The sequence below is a fragment of the Hylaeus anthracinus genome, unplaced genomic scaffold (assembly GCF_026225885.1).
Source record: "Hylaeus anthracinus isolate JK02 unplaced genomic scaffold, UHH_iyHylAnth1.0_haploid 0, whole genome shotgun sequence".
Taxonomy (NCBI): Eukaryota; Metazoa; Arthropoda; class Insecta; order Hymenoptera; family Colletidae; genus Hylaeus; species Hylaeus anthracinus.
This window is the reverse complement of record NW_026533254.1, coordinates 18,755,265-18,782,945: the sequence shown is the minus strand read 5'-3', so window position 1 is coordinate 18,782,945 and position 27,681 is coordinate 18,755,265. Positions and strand designations below refer to the sequence as shown.

The 27,681-nt window shown below is 46.6% G+C and overlaps 2 protein-coding genes across 4 annotated transcripts; one reads left to right on the top strand and one right to left on the bottom strand.

The window, feature by feature from the left end:
• Nucleotides 1-556: 556 nt before the first annotated feature.
• Nucleotides 557-27,067, bottom strand: LOC128896400 (dopamine receptor 2). Of its 3 annotated transcripts, XR_008461981.1 has the most exons (6): nt 26,690-27,067; nt 24,802-25,395; nt 14,963-16,526; nt 5,345-5,429; nt 3,359-3,699; nt 613-752 (listed from the first exon to the last, which is right to left on the bottom strand). XR_008461981.1 is itself a non-coding variant. In XM_054159782.1 (5 exons), exons 3-5 carry the CDS (start codon nt 16,159-16,161, stop codon nt 642-644), a joined length of 1,395 nt encoding a protein of 464 aa, XP_054015757.1. In that variant the 5' UTR covers nt 16,162-16,526; nt 24,802-25,395; nt 26,690-27,067; the 3' UTR covers nt 557-641. The 3 variants fall into 3 exon arrangements, 2 of the variants coding, with proteins under 2 accessions (XP_054015757.1, XP_054015758.1); XM_054159782.1 differs by lacking the exon at nt 3,359-3,699 and having other exon boundaries at nt 557-752; XM_054159783.1 differs by lacking the exons at nt 3,359-3,699; nt 24,802-25,395; nt 26,690-27,067 and adding an exon at nt 18,284-18,675 and having other exon boundaries at nt 557-752.
• On the top strand, nt 6,036-9,190 carry LOC128896394 (uncharacterized). The gene has a single exon (XM_054159770.1). The coding sequence runs from the start codon at nt 6,127-6,129 to the stop codon at nt 8,029-8,031; it is 1,905 nt and encodes a 634-aa protein (XP_054015745.1). The 5' UTR covers nt 6,036-6,126; the 3' UTR covers nt 8,032-9,190.
• Nucleotides 27,068-27,681: the final 614 nt, after the last annotated feature.

Here is a 27,681-nt window from a genome sequence, read left to right as displayed (position 1 = left end):
GAATCGATGATACAAAGGCTACGGAGAGTATGTCTAAACGTTTCACCTACGTAATGTACAATTGGTTATCTTTCGACTCTGACGATAGGTGTATTGACTCGATTTTATTGTTAGATGAAAAATGATCAGATTTGAAAAGTGGTTATAATTCGCGGCAAAGTGAAATAGAAAGAAATAGATTTGTGTAAAGTTTGTTCGTTACATTTGTGTCGTCGATCGTCCGCTAAAGCGTATCCTACGTATCCATTTAGAATACGCTCTGTAGGTATACACGTATGTATGCATACATATGCATAGAAGAAGGAGCGAAGCGGTAATCACTCTCCTTCGTGTGGTCCACTTTTCGTCGCGTAAACTCGATGGGATACTACTACATGTATTATTGAGTGCGGCAAGAAGCACCGCACCGTTGGCGTTATTCCTCCACAACGCGACGAACCGTTGATTTGTATGTTGCGCGGCTCAGCCAGGTGGTACGGCTAGGTAGGTAACGTGTAATCGGTTACCGGCTACCAGTTGATCGTTCGATCATCGTTTCTTTGGGCATACAGAACCGTCGCGAGACTCTTCACCTATAATCACGTGTCCCGAAAACGAATCGCTCTTTCTCGACGAGGCCCGTTCCGGGCCCCAGTGTGACGTCAGATCCCGCCGCTTGCCAACCCACTCGCGGTACCACCGTCGCTGCTTTGACTCACGCTACTGTAACTGACGCTGCTGGCCTGTCCGCCGACATTCGTTCCGGAAACGTACTGGAATCAGAACAATTTATTATACATACATTCGTCGTGGCCGTTGGCATGGTATTCTATACTCGATGGAGATATGCGTATAGATCAAGTGGGAGACGATTAATTTAGAAAACGGTCGAATTTAATTTCCGTCTCGGTCGGTTCAAGGTCGACGAATCGATCGTGTATCTCGCTCGTGAAACCTTACAACCTTACGTACAAGTTTACAACTGACGAAACTCCAATCCTTGGAACAGAATTTTCCCCATTGCGATAAGGATTACGTTTGTTCCGTTGCTCGTGACGCATCTTTGATCTCGCCAGCTAGCTAAATTATTGCATCTCTTCGGATGCGAATAGATTTGCTTACTAATGTATTTGTTAATAACAGCACGAAATTATCGAGAGCTTTGCAACAGGGCCTCGATAATTAAATTCCTTTACCACGCCACTCTGTTTATCTTTCGGAAAATTTCATCGAAATTAAACGACGCCGACGCGACGCGACGCGACGCGACGCGACGCGACGCGACGCGACGTCTGCGTCGTGTTCGCGCGCGAGCTCGCCATTGATCCGTGCGTTAATTAACTAATTCGAAGAGCTCCGCAGTCGTCGAGGTCGAGACAAGTTTACGAATGCGCCGAGGATATCGAGATTTTAATAGGTCGTCGTTTTCCATAGTATACGTAAATTAGATAGCAGAGTAAACCTCGCGAAACAGCACGCGTTTAATCAACGCGATATGCCGTAACCGCGACGAAACTGGTATTCGTGTACACATAGAAAAGGCAAACGAAACAAAGGGATATAATGGTGCCGTTATCATCGATGATACCAACAGAAGAAAACCCAGTCGGTCGGGATACTCGGATTCGTTGAAAGTTGACTCGAATATTTTTAGTTTCGTTGGTCGGTTGGTCGGTTGGTTTAGCAGAGGATGAGCGTCGAGTTGTAAAACTAGCAGAGAAGCCGGAAAGAAACAGGAAATCCGATTTGTCCGGTCGTGTCTTTGGGGAATTTGGTGCTCGACAGAATAAACGAGGAAACTTTTGCCTCGTCGGGGTAGCCGTCCCTCGAGTTGAGCCGAGTCTCGAGTCGAGTCGAGTTGAAACCGATGAAACAGCACAGCGAAGGCTATTGGTTGGATTTTCCATGGTACCGAAACGGAAGGAAATTGCGAGGAATTCACTGTACGCGACTCATTGTCAGACTCGTAATACGAGGCATGATCGAGCCAAAGACATAGAGTCGAGATCTCTTCTATTTATTCGTATGATAGTTTGGCTAGTTTGAAGAGTGGACCTTGAAAGCAGGGGAACGGTGATAAAGATTGGTAAAATAGCGAAATAATAGAAAAATGTCACGGGTGAAACGATTTTATTCGCGAGGTTGCTCGTCGCCTCGATATACGTAGTATTTGCGGTGACAATTTTTCCACGGCTCACCGCTTCGTTGAATATCGAGTTACATATTTGGTTTACGAGCACGAGCCATCGAAAATTGTTTTGTCGTCACGCGTCGTTCCACCCGTAGGCGGTCTACCCGCCTACTCGTGATTCTCTCAAAGAAAATCGAATAGTTTTATCGAAACTGTAAAACGTTTTAGAAATAATTGTTGATGCGCGTTTAAGAAAGAAAAAAAAGAGGGATAGAGATAGAAGTAGATCCGGTTCTTGAAATTTGTAAAAAAACCAAGTTTCTGAATGCAAAGTAAATTAATAGGAAAGTCAGGGTGCTGCGAATTACATGTCGATGTGAAACCGACGATAACTAGGGAGGGGAATAAAAATATCCTCTCGAAAAGAAAAGAAATGGAAAGAGAAATTCGAGAGAATCGGGTGTCGTTAAAACTATCTCTTCCATCGGAATAACCAAACGGTCGGCTCGAAAAGATGAAAGTTCGAGTTTCACTCGGGGGCTCGAGAAGACAACGGTACCTTTCAACCCGTTTTCCGAAATGTTTTCAGGAAAAACAAAAAGACAAAGCGAAAGCTCGTATCTGCCAGATTGCATCGGACACGTTCTCGGCTGCAAAACGAGAAACGAACGGGGTCATTCGAGTTCCAATGGAAAAGAGAAGGCCAGGCCAGGCCAAGCCTCGTCTCGTCTCGTCTCGTCTCGTCTATGGTGCTGTTATTCGTCGATATAAACGGTGATATAATTTCATTTGAAATTATTACTACAGTTTGTTAGGCAGGAAGCGAGAAGTAGTACTATTTTTGATAAGAATCGTGTTTCGACGAGTGGTCGGTGGTCGGTAGCCTGATGCATTTCAACTAGTTGGATTTAAATCTCATTTCCATTTAATTAGCATTTCGAGTATCGTAGAAAGGTAGTATCTACTAAAAAGTAGAGGATACAAAGGTATGGTGTGAAGCAAACCGACTGTTGAGCGTTCAAGATGGGAACCGTGTTTCAAGGATCGTGTTCGATCGTTGACGGCTCGCAGCTCGAAATTAAGAAACGTAAAACGGATCGCAACATTTCAACGTGACTTGCTACTAACATACGGTACTGTAGAATGTACGGTGCTGGTGGTGCGGTAAGTGCTGGTGCGCGGTGTGCCCGTGTGTATTTACATGTGCGAGTGTCATTGATCGAGAAATCCATTCGCTATTGAACGTACCGAGGCAACGCAATACGAGGATGTTGACAGAGTCCTTTGGCGATAATCTGTGCTAAGCGTCTTCGGACGACTAGGTACTAGGTACTAGGTACTAGGTACTAGGTACTAGATAGAATTGTCTCGATGTAGACGATGCTTCGATGGCGATGGCGATGGCGATGGATAGAAAAGGAACGCGAAGGAATCGAGAAAGGTTTCGAGGTGGTGTCCAACGACAGAGGACATCCGCGTCCTGACCATTTATCCCATCGTTAAATGTATGTTTGCTCGCACGAACTCTCTTGGCTGGTTCGCACGTGGTGGAGCGAGTACGCAGAGTAGTATCTTCCGGATGCAAATCTCTGAAAAAATAGTTGTATACTGGACGACGTGGTTACTCTTTGCGTTAGCCAGGCTGCTTCCAATTCGAATCGATAGATTTTCTCTAGAGTACTTGTCGTATGGATATCTACATGTATGTATAATATCCGAAACGAAATTACATGCAAATCACGAATTCGACGAGTAAATATTACTAGTCTGTACCGCTGCTTGCAACTTTTTCCTACTATTAAAGAAGGAAAGTTTTCTGTTCGTAGCCAAAGCGAGCGTGACCGGCCCACGGCCGCGCTCGCGCTGTGGGAATCGGTCAACTTTTGCGAACCGAATCAGACCGATACGTTCCGAACCGAACACAACTTTGTCTCCATTCTCGTTGCGAAATTCCCATGTCAAAAGTAAGTTGTGTATGTCGCGTCCGCATCAAAGTCCAACGGAAAATAGTTGGCTGATGGAGTTTACCAACTATGATTTCTATACCTCGCGATAAAGAAGAAATTAAACGTCACGAAATCTACACCGTAACCGAGATATGCTACGAGTTACTCGAATGTTAAATCAGAGTAGCTTTATCCGCAAACATCGGGATAAAATATTTTCCGTGAAACGGACAACTTGAAAACTTTACCAATCGAAATAATAAATGTCCTTTTCTTGGCTGGATTTCAAGCTCACTTTATTAGATGGCGACTCGACGCGAGCTCTAGCGTGTTCCCTTGACCCCTTTATACTTGGCTCGAAATGTTACCCTCGAATCCGGACTCGCTGATATTGTAATCAATCTTACGATTTGCTTTACGGGTGTATTCGTCCACGCCTGTTGCTTTTTTAAACGTTACATCGAAATCTGAAAAAGACTTTTGAAAAGAATAGTACACGTAACGGAATGGAATGGAATGGAACGGAACGGAACGGAACGGAACGGAACGGAACTGTTCCTTTCTAGTTTTTTAAATAAAAGAAATGTTTTGTTAGATCGCGTATCGTATAGCAAAGATAACATGGTCGAAAACCTCTGGAATTAACCGTTGATTGAAAATTCATCGACATCGATCCACGGTATCTCCATTACACGCTGATTCACCGATCGTTATCCTCAAAGCCGTTTATTTTCATTAGACTTAATGGACTGAACGACTACGACTGGGCGAACAAGTTTAATATTTTTACCATAATTCGATAAAAATAGGCGCGCGATGAGAAAGGGTTTTCTCTCGGTCGTTTTTGGAAAACGAGAATCGCATTCGGTTCTTTTACTTTGTTTGCACAAACTTTAAGTTACGATCTTCGTTCAGTCTCCGATGAATCCGATCGGTCGTCGGTCGTCGGTCGGTTCTCCGAGTATACGAGAATACGACAAAAGGGGCTACAATACATGCGTACTGTACGTACATGGATATGTATGTACATATACACGATTTTCTTCTCGAATACCGGCGCATATTTTCTTTTCGATTTCTCGATACAAGTGTTCCGATGTATCATCGAGTCGAATAACATAAATACTGGCTACTGCTGGCTATCGACCGTTTCGATTTACGGTATCGGCGACACAACGCGACACGACAGAGTTGTTTTCGAAGGGAAACTTGTTCGACCTCGTGGAATCGAATCGGAGCTTCTCGGTGATTGTACGCGTAAAGTAAAATCTATACATTTCATACTTACTTGGCTTGGTTTACATCTAAATGCTGGCTGATATCGTCGTCTCATTCGTCTAGGGCAGCAGCCGCAAAGAATCCTCGCGAAAGCTCTGAAAAAGAGACAGAAAATCAACTTTTCGGTTCGATAATCCGAGTTTAGCGTATTCGACCGGTGACACCGATATTGGGTCGATTCGCAGTTTCGAATCGTTCACCCGAGCAAATTCATTAGCCGATAATGCAACGTTTGTTGGGAAAATTGTGAAATTGTGGTAAAAAGTTGGTCGCGTCGCTATGTACGATGTAGGGTGTAGATTGTACGGTTTGAACGTAACGGTATCGCATGACTGAAACGATGCCTCGAATATTGCGCGCTCGTTGGACATCGCAAGTATTTGCATAGGGACCGTGCGTCGACGTCGCATGCGATACTTTCCGCCATAGAGGCCAGAAATGTCCATGTCCGATTTGTTTAGTGACAACTAAATGCATAATAGCATAAATATATGAGGAATTGTCAGTTAACCGATCAGCGATCAGTTTTCGTGTCCTAATAGAAGGAAATTTCACGGTAGAGGCCAATGGAAATTGGTTGTCGTTCGATGATGTATCGAGAGCGTGTAACAAGTACACGGTAATTTTAGCGATACGTATCTAGCAGAGGACATCGAGTCCTCGACTATCTTGTTCGTCCAATCGAGGAATAGGCACGGAGCGCGGTTATGGTTGTTGAGGTATGTAGACGCTTTCGGCTTTATCGAAACGGTTACTGTTGTCGAGGACTGTTCCCGTGGAAGGTTCGCGGACATGTCGTTTTTACGATTATCCTATTGTTTGTTAATCGAAATCGCATTCGAGTTGACACGTTTCGCGTTCTGCGTTGTCGTGTCCGAGGATTTGGTCGAGACGTACAAACGGGAAAGAACGTTGGGCGATCGTGGATTGATCGTCGAGAACCTCGCGAGTTATCAAGAAGAACGCGATCGTTTGTCCAAGTCGATACCGTGCATCGAGAGTTTGGTGAAGAAATACATAGACGAACCGGGTCGGTCCGTCTTGTTGGAATTGGACAACGAGACGGACGTTAACGAAATGATCGCTCGGCCACTGGTGACGAGCCTGAAAGCTCGCTTCGCGTTTTTCACGCACACCACCGACATGAAGTTTGATATACCAGCGGAAACCGCATCGAGCACAATCATCTTAATGTCGAGCAGCAACAGTCTCGAGGATAGTTTGAACATAGTGTATCCGTGCGATCGAGGCTGTCTGTTTGTCGCGATACTGACTAGCGAGTTCCAAGAGGAAAAGAGTTTCCTCGAAGACGCTCGACTTCTGATAGAATCGATGTGGTCGACGCGAAGACTCGCGATAGTTGTCGCGGTGGCTAGAGTCGGTAACTCTGTCCTGGTAGCTGGCAGCGTCACCTTTGAACCGTACAAGCCTTGCAGTCCGTCTCCGCCTATCGTTTTGGACAAATGTAACGACCGTCGTCGCGACGCGGACGATCGCGACGCGACTTTGAATCGTTTAAAAAAGCTCGGTCCGCCGGCCTTGAACAATTGCCTACTCAAGGTGGCCTACTTCGATCAGCCTCCGTACGTGATGTCGGTGAACGGTACCGCGAATTTGACCGGTTTCGAGGGTAGCTTAGCGGAAGAGGTGACCAGAGGGATGCAGATCGAATGGGAGAGAGTCGAGTGGAGCGAGAATACCAGCTACTCGGAACAAGTGCAAATGTTGCTTTACGATGAAACAATGGCCGATCTGGTGATTGGTCGCATTCTCCAACAGTCTCACAGGGACATAGGGTATTCGACGACGTACGATATGCTAAAAGTGGTGTGGCTGGTGCCAAAAGTGCCAAAGGTGTCGTTGGAAGGACTGGTTTTGCCGTTTCAGCCGTACGTTTGGGCCGCTATAGGCGGATCTCTACTTTTCGGTGGCCTGATCAAGTTTTTCTTGATTCGCGACGTCTCCTGGTTGGACATTTTCGGTTTGATAATCGGCGCGTCTCTCGCTCGACAACCCACCAAACTTTCCAGAAAGATTCATTTCGTTTCGTGGAGCATTTTTGGTTTATTTCTCAGCCAGATCTACGTGGACTCGCTGGCTGGTCAGCTGATCGACGAGTCGATCCTTAAGATCGAAACGATGAAGGATCTGATCTCGTCTTCGTTCGAAATTGGGGGCACGGCGGCGTTCGCGAGGCTTTTCGACGAATTCGAGCACACGGACGAGATCGTGAGGCAAGTGCGCGATAAGATGGTCGTGTTCGAACAGGACCAGTACCTCGATCAGTTTGGAGATTTGTTGGAAGGACGAAACACCACGTTCGCTTTGGTCGCCGTGCTCAACTCGTCGCGTAGCGACGCTATCGAAACAGCGTACGCTTACACGATCACGACCGAGGTGATATGCAGCTTTCCGCTGGGTTTCGCTACTTGGACGGGTTTCCCTTACTTACGGTTCATCGACGACAAGATTCACGACTTTATCGATCACGGTATCTTTGATTTCATGATCCGGCAGGCACTCGCCAACGACACGCGCCTCAGAAAGTTTGCGATGGCGAACGATCAAGAATATAAATCAGAGCTTCATCTGCCGCAATTTGTTCCAGCTTTCTTGCTGATGCTAATCGGTTTCTCCAGCGGTTTAACGTTTCTCTTTATCGAGATTGCGCTCTATCCGTGGAAATTACTCGAGTAATTCTTCCAGAGAACAATTAATTGTCGTTATAATACTCGTTAGTGTTTGTCGGTACAGTTGGTACTCGACTGAAACGTAATCGAGATAAATTACGAGAGACGCTCGCTCGAGATCGTATTTCGTATTTCGTATTTCGTATGGCATCACGTATAAATTGGCATCGTTCGCGTGAGAGCAACGTCCGTCTGGAATCGCTGGATATCGTTTTACAATAGATTATCGACTTTCGCTTTACGAATTATAGACGGATATTGGATTGCGGCCGAACGAACGCGCGCGAGATAGGTGTGGTGTAACCTTTTTGTTGAAACCGTTCAAAAGTGGTCGATTCGTGTCAAGGACGTGGACGCGATTCTGGCAATTCGTACGGCGACGTCGCATTGTTTAGCAAATCTTGTACTCGTTACTCTCGGATTTACTGTATCTTCATTATACCATAAATACTAAAGTAATTCGAAAGGGTTTTTCGTCTTTCTTTCGAACCAACTTTCACGCATCCAACAAACCCAACAAACATATATGTATACACCTATGTACGTCCTCGTTTGCAAATCCTCGAAATGTTTCATTTTCTTCCTCCTCGTTCTTATTCTCGACTCGGCAAATCATTCTTTTATCCTTGTTCGAATTCGCGCTCCAAAGGACCCACCCATCCGCATCCGCACTCGGTCATCCATGTACATGTACAGTGTACACGGCTGATTTATTACGTATCGTAAAAGAAACGTAATTTTCTCGACTGGCTTCGAATGTATAGTTGAAGCCACATGCTAGACGGATAAATCGTAAAGACTGTCGTTCGAGGAACGATTTAACGGATCACGTTTCCGGTCCATACCTTTCTACGTGGAAATCGACGCGAAATTAAGACGTTTCAATTTACCGTGATCCTCGAATTCGTTGACTGACGTCGATTTTTCGCGTGACAGTTACGAGATACCTTCTCCCTTCGCTAATTCTAAGAAAAATTTGATAAATGGTCCTTCGTAAGAGAGCCGATCGAAACACACGGAAAATGATACGATAGGTGCGTATCGTATAATCCATACTATTCTATTCAGGATACTCGTATTCCGAGAAACGATATTATTGTAATTCTCTCCGAGCGTTTGCAAATATCGCGTATGTACCATGTAGTACTTATTGTTAGCTACATCGAAAAGAAAAAGCCGATCGAGAAAGGTAAGAGGCACGTACATACTACTAATCCATACATCTACCTGTATATCTATCCGGTGATCTGGAATTTCAGAGTCTATCGGATTTTCAAGCCCGTTCGAGAGCAGCTTCTCAAAGCCCCCGCCCCTCTTATAGCCATAACCGAACCGTTCCTATCCAAAAGTCAACATTTTTAAGAGCGCCTTTCTTCTTTCTCCGTCGATATGTAAAACCGAGCGCTTTAATGAAATTCCTCGAGAACTTTCCTAATTATTAAACTGTCCTCTCTCTCTCCCCGAGATTGCACTGTTTAAAAGATCCTTTCAAATCCCGATAGCCCCTATTACGAGTCGTTAAGAACTTACGGTTGGTACGTTTGCGAGTCTCTTCCATTTAACGGAGAAATATTTCAAAAGCATTCGATGCATCGTATATTATTCGTTCCGGTTCCTCTTTCGATCGGTCGTGAAGCACTTGGAAGGTACCGTATCGATGATATCTTTGCGGATAGCTTGTATTATTCAAGCGGGCTTTTTAATCGTTATTCGAGGTTATAAATTTCAAAGGAAACGATAAGAAAAGAAATATATTTAAAACTCGTAACAAGCGGTCCTCCTCTGCGGACGGAGTTTGACTAACTGGAACGCGAACTTTAGAGGAAATTTACGTAGATTCCATACGCGCGAACAGCATCCATCGATTTCACTGTTATTTCGCGCTCGAGATACAAAATAGAGATAACTCGAATCAAGTGTGCGAGTTGTAATTTTTACGCAGGCCTTTACGGCAACCCAAGTTTCGATCGAGTTTGTCGAAAAATCGTCCAACGCGAAAACGTCAAGTACTCGAAATATTTATACTTTCTCGTTATCGAGAAAAACACCGGCATGGCATCGTCGTCGAGCAGATACCATAATTTTTACTTTATTCGTATACGAACTATCTCGAGACCAAACTATGTACGGTTCACCGAACTATCAACGGTATCAACCAACGCGAGCAACATTTTATTCGAACGATAGACGTGAATGAAAACTCTTTAACGCGATTTATTCGAATCGCAACGTTTGTTTCAAGCATAATTTAATCGCATTATCGAGATTATAATTTTTATGAAACGACCAACAATATCATCGGTTCTATTCTACACATGTACGTAGGTTATTGAAAATGTCAAGAGACCCTAGGCAACCGAGTACAACGGGACTCGTTAACAAAACAGGAACCGAACGTGATATCCGGCTGCTGTGTCGTTAGATGGCGAAAGGTTCGAGTTGGGGTTGGGGAAGAGCAGAACAGGACAGAGGAGGGCAGGGCAGGGGCACGACACTGGGATTCAAATCGAACAAACGGAAGATTCTACTCTGATTGGGCTAACGTTCGTAAATTAGCTATATCGGAGTTTACGTTCTAATGATAGCGAAACGTGCCCCGAATGCATTTCTGCTGGCAATCGGTTCACCGTGTGCGACATACCAAACCGGAAATCGATGGCCGTGCAACAACATCGTCACAATGAATTTCGCCCCGACGTCCGCGCCGCGCCACGCCGACGCAAATCGCCGACGCAAATCGCCGACAATTGGACTCGATCGAGATGCGCGTTAAAAAGTTTATCATGACTCGCTTATGTCGCGCGACACGCGCCCGGATATGCGCACTCGTAACATTGCATCCGTTAAAACGAACGAAACGAAGCGATCGATCGTGTGATTTTCGGACTGTTAACGATGAAACAAGCAACGATGCATTTACTCTGCTCCACCACTCGCCACCACTCGCCACCAATCGTATAACTTGTCTCGAGCAATTTTTCCATATTTTCGATAGAAACGGAGAGATCGAAGATTTCACAGGTGGAAATGTTCGATCTGCAACTTGCTGCTTTCATCTGGACGATATCATGGGTCGCGTCATCTTTCGATTTTAGAAACGCTTTGCCATGACGTGGCGTCGGTGCGATGACGTCGACGTTCTAAAGCGTAGCAAGTTTACGGTTTCTCATCTCTCGTTTTTATTATATGTACGTTGCATGAGACAATCCTCGGATGTCACTTTCGATCGATATGTAGATATTAATCCAAGAGATAGTCGAGTAATTAATTATCCGCTAAGAGTGACGCGAGTGACCGCGCGCGCGATTCTATCGAACCGCGTTGATCGACGGCGACGCAGCGGCAGCGGCAGCGGCAGCGGCAGCGTTCGATTCGTCGGCGTCGACGTTGGAAGCGTAACTTGGCAGCTACGGCCACTAGCGTCGGCGTTAGCGTCGGCGCGATGTTGCGTCATCGTGTTCGAAACGTGATCGCGTGACGTCGGAAACTGCAACACGTGACGAATGCGGAAAAAAGGACTAACGATAAGATTGTCGTAGAAAGCGACGGAGAAAGACGCAACCCTAGCAGGGGTGATTGTCGGACGGGAAAACGTTGCTCGATTTTGAAAAAACAATCGATAACCAACAGTGATCGGAATCGTTGTAGAATTGTGTTGCGTAGGGTAACGAACGAGCATGTTATGGTATCGCGGAACAACGGGAGTAATCGTTAAAAGGGCATCGAGAGAAGGTTGGCAATCGCACGCGCGACTAGCACGTTTCACGGCTGTTTGCCATGGGTAAATGCAAAATCGATAGCCTCTTGGGCTTTCTCCGTGATGTGCAGGGACAGGAGGATCATCTTCGAGGTCGAAAACTGAGTTACCTCGGTGTGACCAGTGGCGAATGGTTATTAATAACGTGAATCGATCGTGCTCGAAAGTAGCGACGAGGCTGGATGAAAAGCCAGCCCGTTTTAAAAGGAACGGGAATTTGTTGAAAGCTCACGGTCGCGGATACAAGTCGCGAAATGATCCGCGACAGAACGTCGACTCGGTCAGCTCATTTACCGCTCGAATAAATCCCGAGCGTCATCTTCGATTCGTTTTTACAGGTCTAGTCGAACCGGACGAATTGGACCCCTTCGCCAATCTCCAATCTCCAACGACATTCCATTTTGAGTTGGATCGCGGCGCCGGCGCCGACGCGACCGCCCGGGTGTTTCTCGTCGATCGCTTCGTATATACGATCGTGACGAAAATCACAAATAGTGGTAGTGGTAGCGGTACAATTTGAAAAATGGCCAATTTTTCTTTCGTTTCCGTGTGTCTTTGGAGCAAACGAATAAAAAGCCACCGAAAGAGTCGAGCCGAGTTTCTCGAACTCTCTCGGAGCTCATTTCGCGAGAACGAATAAAAGTAATTTCCTAAAGAGCCACCGATTCTATCCATCCGCGAATTTCGAGTCTGGATTCCCCTCTCTATCTACCGTACACACAAGCACGGCCAGACACGTGCACAAATTCTCCCCTCGTGGATTATCTTGGTATCTGGTTGTCCGGGACAAGGGTCTCCGTAGTCTCCGTAGTCTCCGTTTTCATCTCCGTCTTTGCCGGAGCCCCGTTTAAATACGATCCTCGATTCCGCGACTATCTCTTCCTCTCCCCTTCTCCCTCAAAATTTATGGCCTCGTTGCGATCTCTCGTTATTCGCCGTCTCCTCGCCATTTCTGCCCACCAATTGAAATTCTTCTTTTGTGGAACACGGTGTGTTATCGGTGATGCAAAAAGTTACATACCGCGCGTTATCGTTTACTCGTATTCACGAAAACATGTTTTCACGTATCGCGAGAATGAAATGAAATTCTCGATAGGATCGTTAGACTGCGGATTCGAACATTAATCGAACGATCGATTCGCCGTACTATTTTGCTGTTCCAGACGTTTCCATGGAACCGTTGGACGCGATCGTTTCCTGCGGTGTTGAGAAATTTTTTAAAGGAAGGTCGAAATATTCGAACAATGTAACGTCTCCTACAAATCCTAGAATCTCGGATTTTTACCTAGGGATTATTTCTTCGCTTTGTTTCTATACCGTTAAAGGCGTTATGAAAATTTTAACAAGTTTATTGTACGACTCTACGATTGCCCCGACGATACGACCTCTCCTTAGATTCGATGATATAGTATCGCGTGATTTAATCCTAACGTCGACACGAAGAAATCCAGTTGTGGCTGGATACGAAAGCGGATAAAGCGCGGTTTAATCGAGGCCTGTATTAGTTGAGCGAGTCAGACCGCGTACCCACGTTCCCCAACGATGCTTGCAATTAAACATGCTTTACCGCACGGATTAATGAAATTACTCTTGGAAAATAAGACGACACGGTCCGTCGCGCGTCGCGCGTCGCGGTCGCGGCAGCTTTGGTCAATTTCGACAATTATACAAGGAATTTTTCTTCTTACACGAGCAACGCACGGTTGCTTCCTGTCAACTTTTATTCACCGTCCTTTCAAGTGTCCACGTGGAAACATTCTTCGCGAAGGAAGAAAGAAATATACGATAGATAGTAGGCGGGAACTGGCCGGGGCATCGCGTATTTCGCTAAAATAAAACGTATGTAACATTCTTATTGTTTGACGTAATGCCGTGGAATAATAGTTTCCTCGCGAAAGAGAAAATTATACATCTTTCCATAGTCTATCATTTTTCCGTAGCACGTTTACCACTGTTTCGCTTACGTTCCCTTTTTTGTCTCTACACAGGTTTCCACGTTATTTATCACCAAACGTTGTCGTCATTTATCACTAGATCGTATTACTCGAGCACAGCCCCGACGAGGTTGGGACAGCCGTAGCCGGTTGGTTACTCGCTTTCGAGCGAAACGACTTTATGAAAAATCTGTTGGAGGGGATCTCGTTTCCTCTCGTAACCGGAAGGCCCGAGATCGATGAAACGACTCGGGCCGTATCGATTCGACGATTCGGTCGCGTGCGCGACGAGTTAGGGAGGCTTGGAAAAATGTTGTCGGAGCGTTGGAAAAGGTTAGCGACGTACATCCTTAAGCAGGACTCGATTAAAGAGACAACGGGGATCGTTGGAATAACGTTGACAATTTTCCGGTTGTGGAAAATTTATTTCAAGAAAGAATTTTCGTGTTCCAACTTGTTGTCTCGGTAGGTTTCGCGAATATGTGCAGCGTCGCGTATAATTAAATTCGTGTTATTTGCATGCCTTCCGCTTTCTCCTGTACCTTCGTCGCCAATTATTCACGGTGCATCCATTCGCGAAACGCCAACGTCGGATGCTCGTCGGTGATTTGTCGCTTCAGGGTGAATGCGTCGCAATAAAACAAAGACTTTTCGATTGTTTGAACCACCGTAACCGTCGCCGTCACCGTTGGCGCGATATCGTACGTCGTACACAGTACGTTGGACTAATCGAAAATACTTGTTCGATCGTCCGGACCATGGCAAGTCTTTGGCAAGTCGCAGTTGGCTCGATCGAACGATTCGTTTGGAATAATTTCCGAAACGACGCAGACGTTGCTCGGAAATTTTCCGCAGCACGGTTCTTCTCGGGAAATTGATCTCCGTCTAGACGGATCCTCGATCGCGGAGATTACTTTGTGATACCCGACAGCGATTTAATAGGACCCTCGAGCCCTCGAGGCCACGGACTTGGTTCGTTTCGTTTCGACGCGTACCGTCGGCGTCGGCGTCGGCGTCGGTATCGCGTCGTCGATGCAGCTGGCGCTTATTCTCGCGTGTCTTCAGAGAAACTGTTTTCCGTGGAAAATAACGTTACCGTTTGCTAAGAAATCGGAAGAACACGAGAATCGATTATTGTCGATTATCACCGTTTGAACGTAAGGTGGGTTGGGGATTTCGTTTAATCTCGAAACTCGATTGATAGAAGAGAGTATAGTGGGAGAAAAACTCGACTCGACTCGACTCACCTTCTAAAATCTCTGCTCCAGCAAGCGTAAATAACTGGATTCATTCCACTGTTGATCCAACCGAGCCACGTGACGGCGGCAAACACGATTTCCTCCTGCCATATGCATTGCGTGCAAAAACCCGACCAAAGGTTCACGACGAAAAACGGCAGCCAACAAATGATGAAGACGCCCATCACGATCCCTAGAGTTTTGGCGGCTTTCTTCTCCTTGGCGAATTTGGCTAGCTTGCGCGAGAGGGAAAAATTTTTTCCCAAATGCTGCTTCGTGATCCTCGTTGATGGTACTCTGGTTAGACAGTTGTTCTGTATCGCCGTCAGCGGTTCCTCGAGATCTTGCAGATCCTCGGGTGTGCTCGAAGCGGTCCGGAAGAGATGCCTAGCGTCCGTGTTGGTCCCGCCCCCTCGATGTATCCTCAGAGTGAGCTCCAATTCACCGGAGGCCATGATAACCTGTTTGGTGCCCAGCTTGAGGCTTCTCGTTTGAATCACGGCGGCTCGGTAGATTTTGTAATAGGTGAACACCATCACGAATAACGGCACGTAGAAGCTGATAGTGGAGGAGAAAATCAGGTAGCCCAGGTGCTCGGTAAATGGACACTTGTCCTCCGGCACCTCTTCCGTTCTTACCGCCCTCCACCAAGCGATAGCCGGAAACGAGATCGCGCTCGAGCAGATCCAGACGATGCCGATCAAAATAGCGGCCCGTCTTCTGGTCATTCTTCTCGGATAAGTAAACGGATCGGTGACCGCCCAGTAACGGTCTAGGCTGATGACGCACAGGTTCAAAATGGACGCAGTCGAGAAGAGCACATCCAACGATCGCCAAACGTCGCACCAGTCGTGCGTGAACAGCCACCGGTTTTCCAGCACCTCGTAGATCGCGCTGAACGGCATCACCACCAGCCCGACTAGGCAGTCTGCGAACGCCAACGACGTGATGAAATAATTGGTTGCCGTGTGAAGGTATCTTTCCCTGACCACCGCCAGGATCACCAACGTATTACCGAATACGGTGGCCACCGAGAATACGAACAAAACTATCGCTAAACCGGCTCTGTCCGTGGCTAGGTTCCACAGATCCTCGTAACTGCTATTCTGCGACGGATAGCTGCCGCTGTAAAAGCTTCTGTTCAGCTGTTTACTCGGCACGATTACCTCTTGTTCCGATCCGAGTAGGTAGACCGCGCTTTCGTTCATTTTTTGTCCTCGCGAGACCCGGCCAACGCTCTCGCGCGCTTTTTCATTCGCAGCTCACGCTCCTATCAGCCTATCAGTCTATCAGACTATCAGACTATTAAGCCGCCCGTGCCGATTCCTCCAAGCCACCTTTCCTTCTCCTGATTCCTCTCTCTCTTTCTCTCTCTCTCTGCCGTCTCATTTTCTTTAGCGAATTACAAATTCGACTCTATACGCGCACGCTTTCTACGCGAGCATCGAGTCTCCAACTTTTCTTATTCGCAACAACCTCCTCGATGAACGAGTTTGCTGTTTCACTTTGGCACGCTTTTCTTTTCTTTTCTTTTTTTTTAACCAGCAACGGCGCGGCGTCTTCTGGACCCGATCTGAAACAAACGAAAAGGTTCGTGATAGCACGAGCTGTCTTCTATTTCTGTTCTAGGAATCGAGCAAGAAAAAATATCCGCGTCTCGTTGGCTAAAATGCTCGAAAAATGTTTCTGTTCCCCTAATTATCGATCATTCGACATTCGACAGTGCTGGTTGCTCAAACGACGCCGACGCCGACGCCGTCGCCGTCGCCGTCGCGTAACTGCAAACGATTTAGCAATTTTTTTAGCGGCGTACAATACATCGCGAGACTATATTTAGCGGCGAGAAGCGTGGATAAAGAGGCGGGAGAAACCAGTGGAACGGAGGGCTCTCTGATTTCGTGGCCAGACCGAAGCTTGGAAACACGGACGGGCTTTCATCCGTGACCTGGGCGAATGTTTACCGGTACTTGATCAAAGGGGTTGTTTCGATCCTCGAACGACCGATGCTGGGATGTAGCACGGGTTAGTCGGGTAAACACCGAGCCTCGGATTTTGTCTCGTTCACACCCCTTCTACGTCATCGTAGCCGTCGGCGTCGGCGTCGCCGCGGCGCGGCGCGGACGCGGACGCGGGCACGGCGACGCGTTTGTCGTCGTAACACGTGTCAGGGCCGATAAACTTTGCATCATCGTTGCTGGCTGCCGCGCGTCTTTTGTATTTTCATGTTTCGTGTTTCGTACGGGAATCGAACGATTCTTTTGCGCCGAAAACAAGTGAACCTTGTTTATTCTTCGTTCGCGATATTCCCCGCTACCCGAGAGAAATCAATTTTTCGATACAGTTTCGTTCCTTCGGAGAACCGTTCCGTTTTCGTTCGACTCGTACATATTTCATCGCGATAGATTCATATATTCCGGCGCCGGCGGAATCCTTGTTCCTTTGCGATTAATGGAACGCGTTACTAAAGTTTGCCTACTGGTTGTCAGACATCGGACAGCTTTTCGCGAACGGTTACTAGAACGACTTACGCCGTCGGCTGAAACGTATCTACCAATCTCGCGTTAGAATGGACTCGAAATTGCAATTTCTAATGCGCACGCGTGTGCAATGTACATGTAGATGTACGTGGTGCGAGTGCTCGTAAAGTGACGCTCAAGTACTCGAGCTCGCTCGGATACCTTCGAGAACACTTGTCGAAAGTTCGCGGTACCGTAAACCGTACCATTGAAGCTTACTCGATTAGGACTCGATTAGTTGGTAAATCGACGAAATACCACGCGGTTTCGGATTATTCGGCGAATCGCTTTCAAGTCGACCGTAACTTGACGTAAGTACGCGTGCAAGCAATGGTGTATTTCGAGAGTTGTCTCGGTTGAAAACTGTCGCGCGCCATTCAAAAAACTGACGTATCGGTCGATCCGATTCTTAAATAGTAGTCGCGCGTTTCGTTATTCGTTTCAAGTTTCAAGGGGGTTCTCGAACAATTTCAATTAATCCACGTCCGCCGCGCCGAGTCGAGACAGCATCGAAATTCCGATCGTTGCCACGACCAACTAATTAAATCGCGATCAAGGGTCGGGAGAAACTAGCTCCAAGTTACGAGAAACTTTACTCGTACTCGCTTCGGCGAATCGTTTTCGATTTTATTTGAAATTCATTTATACGCGTACATCGTCTCGATAAGTATTCTTGCGTAATCGCGAACGCCTCGCTCGAGTCGTTTACATCTTGAAATGTACGTTTTATGCTGTCGGCAGTCGTTTCGACGATATTCGCGCAAATCGTTTAAAATGCAACGCTCTTGTACATACAGTATAGTACGTTGCTCACCGAGAAACAGAGATTCCGGACGAGTAAATCGAACAGCGAACAGACTCCCGTATCGCAAATCTTCCCGAGCACCGGTGTATTTCACGGTGGACATTTTCGACGCTCCAGACATTTTCGTTGCGATATTCTTGTTTATATGTCGCTGTTTGAGCTATTCCATTAACTTGGACCCGCGTTCAATGTTGCGCACGGTTCTTCCTTTTCCCTTTTCGCTTTTCCTTTTTCCCGTTGACGTTCGACGCGTTCGGCCAAACTATCAGATTCTAATTCACCGAATCGTCGAGTCTCTTTATCGGCGACAAACACGAACGTGCATTCTGTCAACTTTTGAGAAACGATCGATTCGTTTCATCGGGATACCTAGGTTTCTTCTCGTTGGTATTCGCGGCATATGCGAGAGTAGCACGAGCAGCTTTGCTGCGAAAAAATGTCTCTTTCTCTCTCTCTGTCAAAAGCAAAATCTTTGTCGGGGTTTTTCTTCTTTGTTCGACGTCGACGTCGTCTCGATAATAGAAACGATTCGATAGGGTGTAGTCTATCTTGAGAGTATACGCGTGTATTTCTCAGCTATTCTCTTCTAGAGTTTGTCGATTCTCGAATGCAAGCGAATCTTGGCAAATGTTTCGAGATCGTGTGCCGAAAGCACCGTTATCGATCGATTTACAATCGAGTCGATTCTAAACACTGTATCTTTTTGTTCTCGCAGAAATACGATAAAAATTGCTGGTAAAAATTTGGTAAACACGAACGGCCGCGACGCGAAGCGCCAAAGTTCAAAGTCTGTGTTTACCCTCAGGATTTCCGACTTGATTTTATTTACTCCCGTTGACGTGTAAATAGCCAAGCAAATTAACGATCGCATCGATCGAGTTCGCGCGCAAATTTATCCCAAGCTGTTCCGTCCGCGACGCTGCGCTGGCCCTATCGATTATTTTCAACGGTACCTATCTGCCTGCCCACTTTTATACATACAGTTATACCGTAGATACATTCGTTCGACTAACAAGTATCATTTTTTCATATGAAAAGTCCTATAGCCGAACACTCGATTAAATTAAGAAGAGAAACGATGATACGTAACTCGAACGCCCCGTCGTTCGAAGGGTGCAGCCGATGCCAAACCGTAGGACGCGTATTCTCGCACTTTTGCGAACAATGTCACCAAGAATTTATAACAATTACTGCGCCAACTATGAATTCAAACTCGTCGCGTTGCTTTGCCTGACCCTTGCGAGTTTGAACGTGTGTGTACGTGTGTGCACGTGTGTGCGAGTCGATTTTGGGAACTCGCCAGCATTTTCAGCGATTTCTTCCAACGTTGCGAGTGAAAATGAAAATGAAAATGAAAATGAAAATGCTGAAGCTGAAATTTACGAGGAAAACTTGCCACTCCTTCGATCGCATTCCCCTTTATCTCTTTCTCTTTTCGCTTCGTTTCGATGTCGCGCTAATAATCCACGATTCGATAAATAATCTGGAAAACTCCATTTCTTTTCAATGTTATTGGATCGTATTTGATATCAAGGCCATATTGCCCGTAAATAAAGTATTAATATTATTAAAAAGTGTGCAACGATAGGAGATGGTTTCTAAAGTTTTCTTTTTTTGGATACAAAGTTCGATCGGAACTAGGACTTGATCGGAATGCAGAAATATATCGAGTCGGTGAAGTGAAATTTTAGTTCCGTCCACAAACACGATTTTCATTGACGTAAATCGATATTCGTTTATGTAAATATCGTCGAGTCGTTAACGAGTTTCTGAATGTTTCACTTGTTGCTTATGGTATCTGTCCGAATTCGAGACCACTGATACACCAGTTGCCAGGCGAAGAAGGATCGCTCGTGGATCGAGACTGTCTTGGTCGCATGCGAATGCTGTTACTCGATAAAGAAATAAAGAAATATTTTGTACAATTACGTATGTTTGTTGTCGTTGTCTTTGACGCGAACACGAGGATTACGGGATCTTGAATGTCGCGCAAGCAATTCTTCGCAACTCGAACGGTGGCAAACTGCAATCCTCGCTACCGTTCGAGATCGTTTTAATTAAAACGTAATTGTTCGCGCGAGCTTAAGCCAATCAAGCCCGAGCACAACAGTTGTACGCAACCCGGCCAACTATTTCCATTTACGAGTGTATCTCGAATTCCTGTGAAATATCGAGGCTTGGTTCGATGCGGAAAATTTCCACCGCTGAGTCGCAACGTTTCCTCTGTACAAACTCCGGCACAGTTACCCCGATCCTACCGACAAAAACAGTAAATCGTTTAATCGCATTTCGATTCCGTCGAAAGAAATCAATTATTTGGCCCATCGACCAATTGAATTCCTGCCTTGGCGCATATAGGATGTCGAACCATTCTTGCACGAGGCTCTCATTGTCAGAGCGCCGCGAATACCTAAAAACGCGAAACTTTCGAACATGAAATGCGATCGGTTGTAAACGAATAAAGCTCGTAATACGAGAGCGAGCAACAAATATCTCCGAGGGGCTGCTAAGAATCGGATTAACAACCAGACGCATAATAGCGAACTTTGTTTTTCTATCGCGCACCATTTCCCGAGTTGTCGGCTTACGGTTTTATTTACGGTCTGTTCCGAAACGCACACCACGACAGCTATTCATGGTCGTCCATCGATTATTAGTTATCATCGTTGGCAACGAACACAAGCGCACCATTTCGACTATGCACGCATCGCGCTCGATATCGTTGTTGAACTTGATCGTCACGTAACAGACGAACGAGATCCGTTACGAGATCTGTTAGCTACGGATACCAGCCAAACTACGATATTCGCTTTCTCCCGACTAATGCGATATTCTTTGACGGAGACGTTACGACTGTTACGAGTGATGGGACGTGAATATAAATTGGCGGCGTGGCATGGCAACGTTCGTGGCTGACCAATATCGGTTGTTACTACTCGCGAGCCCGCGTGTCCCGACTCCCGCGGTAAGAACGAGAAGCGATCGCGTTGAAAAGTTTTATCACCGAATCAATGGCCGCGTTTCTTTATAACCAACGCGATGGAATTTCAAGTTATTTTCGTTCGTTTGATTGACTGCGCGATTGCGTTTAAAGACAAACATGTCAAATGTAAAGGTTTCCCCGATCGAGAACTTTGAAATTTCAACGACGCGACGCGACGTAACGCAACGGTACGCGTACATCAAGCATTCGTATTTCCACTGTGACTCGTTTCGCGACTTGTTGCGATCGCTTGGCAAATCCATGACAAACAAACGGCCACGGTGTATACGTGTGAGTTTACGAAATTCTCCTTCACTAATAGTTGAAAAACGCTTCGTCTTTCAGAGTTGACATTCGTTCTCTCCAAAGATGGAGCTAAACTCTCGAAAGCTCTAAATTTCTAAATCTCGCAACTTTGTCACCGATGTAAGATTACGCGTGTGCGCGAACGAGCTGTTACCGTAAACCGTGTACGTAATTATTTGCACACCTTGGAAACTGTGCTTTTTATAAACGACCTTTTTTTTCCTCGGTCGGCTGGCCGAGGTCGTGGAAGGCGTAACCGCGACCACCTCTGGAAAAATTATTCGCCGAGTAACAAAGCGAGTATACGCTCGTCAGGCGAGTCACGCACCCTTACGCCGCGCGCCACACCGGTGCCGATGCCGATGCCGATGCCGGCCACCTTACGAAACCGTAACCATTGCTTTATTGCGAGACTTGACGAGCTCTAACTTGTAAGTTTCCTTATCGCGTGTCCGTAATTAATCCCGTTAACTAAACGACACGATTTTCATCGTACTTTCTTACAACGAGTTTCACAAAAATTTTCAAACTCCGCCAACGTTTGACCCATCAACTATAAGATACGATATTCCGTTCTGCTGCGAATGCTCAACTATTCGTTCGAGATCGGAGAAAGCAACCTAATCGATGATGCTCGCCACCGTAGAAACTAAAAACTAAATATCGATACAACTTTTATGGAGATTTAAGAATGTTCAAATTGATTTCGCCGAATGGATCCGAATTGTGTCGCGTATCGTACTCAGGAAACGATAATAGGAACGTGTCTGGGGCGCAAAGTCGTTACTTTCGACGGAAGGTGAAAAGGGGTGAAGGTCTGATTCGTGTACCAACCTAATTCCCATTCTATCCGCGCTGTTTGCAACAATATCCTTTGGATGCACGCTTATAAGGTACAGATAAGAAAAGCAAAACGAACGGAAAATGAGATAGGAATTCGAGCCGATTTGCATAGGCGAGTATTCTTACGCTATACATAGGTGTAGGCCGTTCGTTGGTTTCCGTTTCGTTTAACGTTACGATCGAGGAATTGCTCGACACTTTTCTTTTCCTCTCCTCTTCTCTTTTCTTCTCATCGTGGAACTCGATCTAGTCGTTGCTTTAAAATAAAGAGCTGGAACGAAGCATCAAGATCCGATCGAGTGGATAAACTTTAGAGTTGGCGACGGCTTCGAGAAACTTGTTTAGCGTGGTCGAAAGTTTACGCCGAACGATCAGTATACGGAAAGTAAGTACAAGTAACAAGAGAGGTGAAAATAATCTCGTCCAAGGTTCGAGTAGTCACCGACACGAACCTTGGTATCGTGTTCGTTTAAAATGATCGGGTAAACATAACTGGCATAGCTGGTTTAGCTATGAAATGGTTTATCCATTGTACGTCGACAATTTCTTATTCATCGAATGATACACGATTCATCGTTAACTCGCGATAAAGCAAAGAGACATACCATGATTCTGCACAGTTGGAGAATTCCGAGGCGGTGATTACGACACCGTACAAAGTTAGCCAATCTATCGCTGTACCAGCCGCAGAACCTTTCGAAGATGACGTTGTTCGTATCTAAGCCTAGCTTAGTGTTTCGAGGGAGTTTGTTTTTCTCCTCTGTTCGCGATCATCTCTCGATTTACGTGTCCAAGATCCGTCGCATAGAGATGCTCACGTCCACATGGTTCGAGAACGGGTCTCTCTCTGAAGCTTCGAACCGAATCCATTGATGCGACGGCCACGCTATCGTCGTTTTTCGTCGATTTTCGTCGTTTGCTCTTTGACGAAAAAGTTGCTGCGTAGAACGTACCGTCGAAGCTCGCGAATTCGGTACTTTTACCAACAAGAACAAGAACTAGAACGAGAACGAGAACGAGAACGAGAACGAGACGCATCAAATGGTTGCCTCGATGGTTTCGCGTGTGCGTAACAGCCAGTCAAGAGCCGGCGATTATCGGCTGTTAAGGGAACCGTTGCCATTAACGAGGGATCTACGAGGCTCGATTACGCTAGTGCCAATTGAGAGATTGACCGACCGGCTGTTCCTCGCACACCGGAAGTCATCCAGTGTCAATGGCCAAGCGTCGCGTCGGCCCGGTTCATCACCAGGCTGTTTTATGCTATCGCTTTCGATGGATTTCCATTTCCACTTTTACTTCGCTGTGGAAACCGTCATCTATTCTTGCGACATACATATACGTATAATGTATGCAAAGAAGCGAGAATAGAGTGTCTACCGGTAGGGCTGCGTCACGCTCCAAACGGTTAACGAAAGCTTCTCGAGGAAATATTTTCAAATCTGCCACTATATTATTAATAGTCTCGGATACTGGAGCTCGAGTCACATAAATTTCACGCGATCAAAATTTCTATTCCCTGTTGGCGGTATATGGCTGGCGTTGGCCCGCGTATCCGTATATTATGCTTTATCGGCTATCGAACGGGCCAGGAAAACCTTGCGAGCCTCGAAACTCGAAACTCCGTTTCGCGTAGACCCTTCGCGCGGAAAATTTGCCCGTGTCGGATGTGGTGCGAAAGTTTGCAGTGCAAATTTATAAGTTGGCGAGTTGCGTTGCGTCAAGACGTTTACAAGCAAGTCCCGAGGATATACAGGATGCGAATAACGTATACGTGTGTAAAGCTGAGTGGTTAATCGTATCTTGGATCGAATCGGCCGCGACGGCAAACATTTTTCGGGGCGATTCTTGGATCGACGGCACTCGAAAATCACTTAACCCGATTGGCTCCCATTCCCAACGATATTAGCCCGATCTCGCTTAATGGAACCACGAAAACGTTTCTTCCCATCGCATCGATGTCGCGTCACCAAGTTTCGGAATCGATGCGCTATCGTCGCGAAAAATCTGGACCGCCATCGTCGAGAGCACTCGATGGGATGGAGCGTAAAAGGCAGCCAGCCACCCTCTACCCTTCCGATCACGAACAATTTTTTCGGGTTTGATTTCGGCTTCGAGATTCGTAAACAAATCGTCGTCTCATATCGAGTATTTTTATTTCCCTTATGGAAAAGATTAACGATTAAACGATTGGTTTGGTGATTGAGAGGTTGGAGAAAGGTCCACGGCCGTTACGCGTACGCGCCCCTCGAGAATAAGATCTCCGCAAAGAAAGCCAGCCGACTCGACTCGACTCGACTCGACTCGACTCGACTCGACTCGACTAGACTCGACTTATTGTCAGCTCGGCTCGACTTTGCGTTGCAGAAAAAATAGGGTACTCGTCGAGCGTTACCTGTCTTCGAAATCCTGTGGATTGCGTTATTCGGCCTTCGTTGTCTCTCGAGATGTTTGCACTGGACGGATGTATCGTTTTGGAAGGAGGAAAGTATTTTAGTTCCGTGGTAATGGCCTCGCGATTACGGTATACGGTATTCACGACTATATTTTTCAATTGGAAAATTGGCTATTCATTCGGCACAAAGAACCCAAACACTACGATCACCGACGATCAACGGTTCTCGTCTCGGTCAACACACGCGACACCTACGTAGCGCACATTGCGCGTCCGATCGTGCTTTTCCACATGGTAACTCGATAATCCCACTCGAGATAACGCGTCAATCGGAGACGAATTAGTCGATCTAAACGCACCGTATTTGCACGCGGACAAATGTCTCCGCAAGCTCTTCCGGTTGCCCTCGAGATACATACGAGGTTTTCCGACGAGAGTCGAACGACTCCTCTCCAACCTCGATCCTCGCACCCAACTTCCGTTCGAAATAATCTCTCGTATCCGTTTCGCGATTCTTTCTTCGTTCACCGTTTTCCGATGTCCTCCTGTTTCTGGTCCATCTCGTTGGCGACGCGTCTTTCGCGTTTCTCCCTCCTTGAACAACACCGAACGTTACGATATCGCGCGGCAAGGGTTGACCGGCGCGACGCGGCCGTGGCCGTGGCCGCGGCCGGCCGATAACAAGGAAATGAGCTCGAAAGAGGATTTTCCATCGACGCGATTCAAATAGAAATACAAATTGCTCGTGCTTGTTCGTCTAGTCGTGTTTCTGTATTTGTATCGCGCAGTGGTTCCTCTACTCCTCGACGATCGAGCATCGAAACGCATACCGATTCTGGCCAGTTTCGACGAAGAATAAATCTGATTCGGAGCAGGCGGAGCAATTCGAACGCTTACGCCCTAACAATGTTACATTTCGAAAGGAACTCGGAACGAAACCGAGGCTCCGATCCATTTATCGATTTCCACTCCGCGATAAACCTTTCGGTGGGGCCTCGCGGAACGCCGCGTAACGAGCAAGCGGGAAAATTTCTCGGACGAGTAGAAAACTTTTCGTGGAAACTTTAGTCTCGGCGAAACGACTCGAAACGAAATAAAACTCGAGTATCCACCGCGATTTCTTCTTCTCGTGATATTTTGGATCTTCCATCCAAGACGTTTTAAACTTGAAACGTACAAACTATCCGTTATTCCGATTCCGAACAAAGTTTTGCTTCGAACACGCGACGGACAACCGATCTCAACACGAGAATAAACATCGACGAGCAACCGAGTCTCGGTCGTCGCCGTCGGAAGGTTGACCGATCTCGAGAGATTCTCGGTAAATAGGCCGATCACGATAAGAATCAAATTGTTTGCAATTAACGAAAGAACGTTAACCATTTGGAGTGTAACGCTACGCGTTTGCGCGACCGCGAGGTTACACGATTCGTCTCGATCCACGCTAAACGTTCAATCTTGCACGCGTAAAAAAAAATTGTTACACGAGGAGCTAGGAGTAAGGGACGTTTGGTCGAAAAACGGCTCGTACGATATCCGAGCTAGTCCAGAATTGATTGGCCTCGTCGCCGTCGAAGAAAAGGTTTGCCTCGTGCCGAAGAAACCATTCTCCGTCGGGACCTCTCCGCCGAGAAGCACGTTGATCATTCGTCGTTTCTCGTCGCGTAACCGCTCGTGCGCGTTATATCCGATCGCAATGTGCTCAAGGTCGCTCGATCCTCGAATCGCTTTGCGTCAGCGATGCCGCGAAATTTTCCCGAATCGCATCACATCGGAGTCGTCCTCTGTCGTTTTCATCGGTGACGTCGTTGTCGTCGTCGTCGTCGTCGGATCGCGACGACAGACCATAGGACAAGTTTCAGGGTCACATGTCGGAATGGACGATTACCTCTGGATTTAACCCGTATTAGTACACGACGCGATTGTTCGGATAACTCGCGACGATGGGAAAAACAGAGAGTCGAAGTAGCAGGTGGAAGTGATGGTATTGGTGGAAAAATCAAGCACACGCGCGTACACACATGCACAGAGAGAGAGAAAGAGAGAGAGTGAGTGAGTGAGTGACTGAGTGACTGAGTGAGTGAGTGAGTGAGTGAGTGAGTGACTGAGTGAGTGAGTATGTGTGTGTGAGAAAGAGAGAGAAAGAGAGAGAGAGGCGCGCGCGGAAAGAGAAAGAGAGAGAAAAAAAGAGAGCTGGACTCGCGATTTTCGTCCTCGAGGGCGCCGGGACGTGTTTCGCGATTTGAGAGGAGCGACTGGTGCCGCCGCGTGGCCCCAAACCTCTGTTCCCATTGGCGCTTGCGCTTCGCGTGCAACAGCACCCTCACCGCGACGCCCTTTCCATGCTCACGCAATAGGGCGTCTCACTGCACCTTTTTCCCACTGTTCCTTACTGCAGGCGCCACGAACATATAACATATTTTACTTGTCTTTATCATCCGAGTATTTAAAAGCTTTTAACAAGGTTTATCGATGTTACGACGTTGCGACGTTGCGTTGCAAAAATGAACGGATCCGTCTATTTTCTGAACATGGAAAGAGTAGGCAATAATGCCAAGTATATATCGGTGACTTGCATCGCCAAGACTTTAAGACCATCGCATCGATAGAGAATTTTTAGACAGATGCGTCGAGAGTGTACGTTGGCTCGTAAGGTACGTCGAGCATTCTCTAATCGCTGACCATACCGTCTGCTGATGCTACTCCTATTTACTATAGACGTTAAAGAAAAGTTGAACCGCTTCGTTGATTCTTGTTCGCGTTCTTTAACGTTCCATCCGTAGAATCATCATCCGTCTGGTGCTTTCGGACATCCGTTAGGACAGTTTTACGTGATCGTTATACCGCCGCGCCGCGGTTATTCGCTTCGTTACAAGTTTC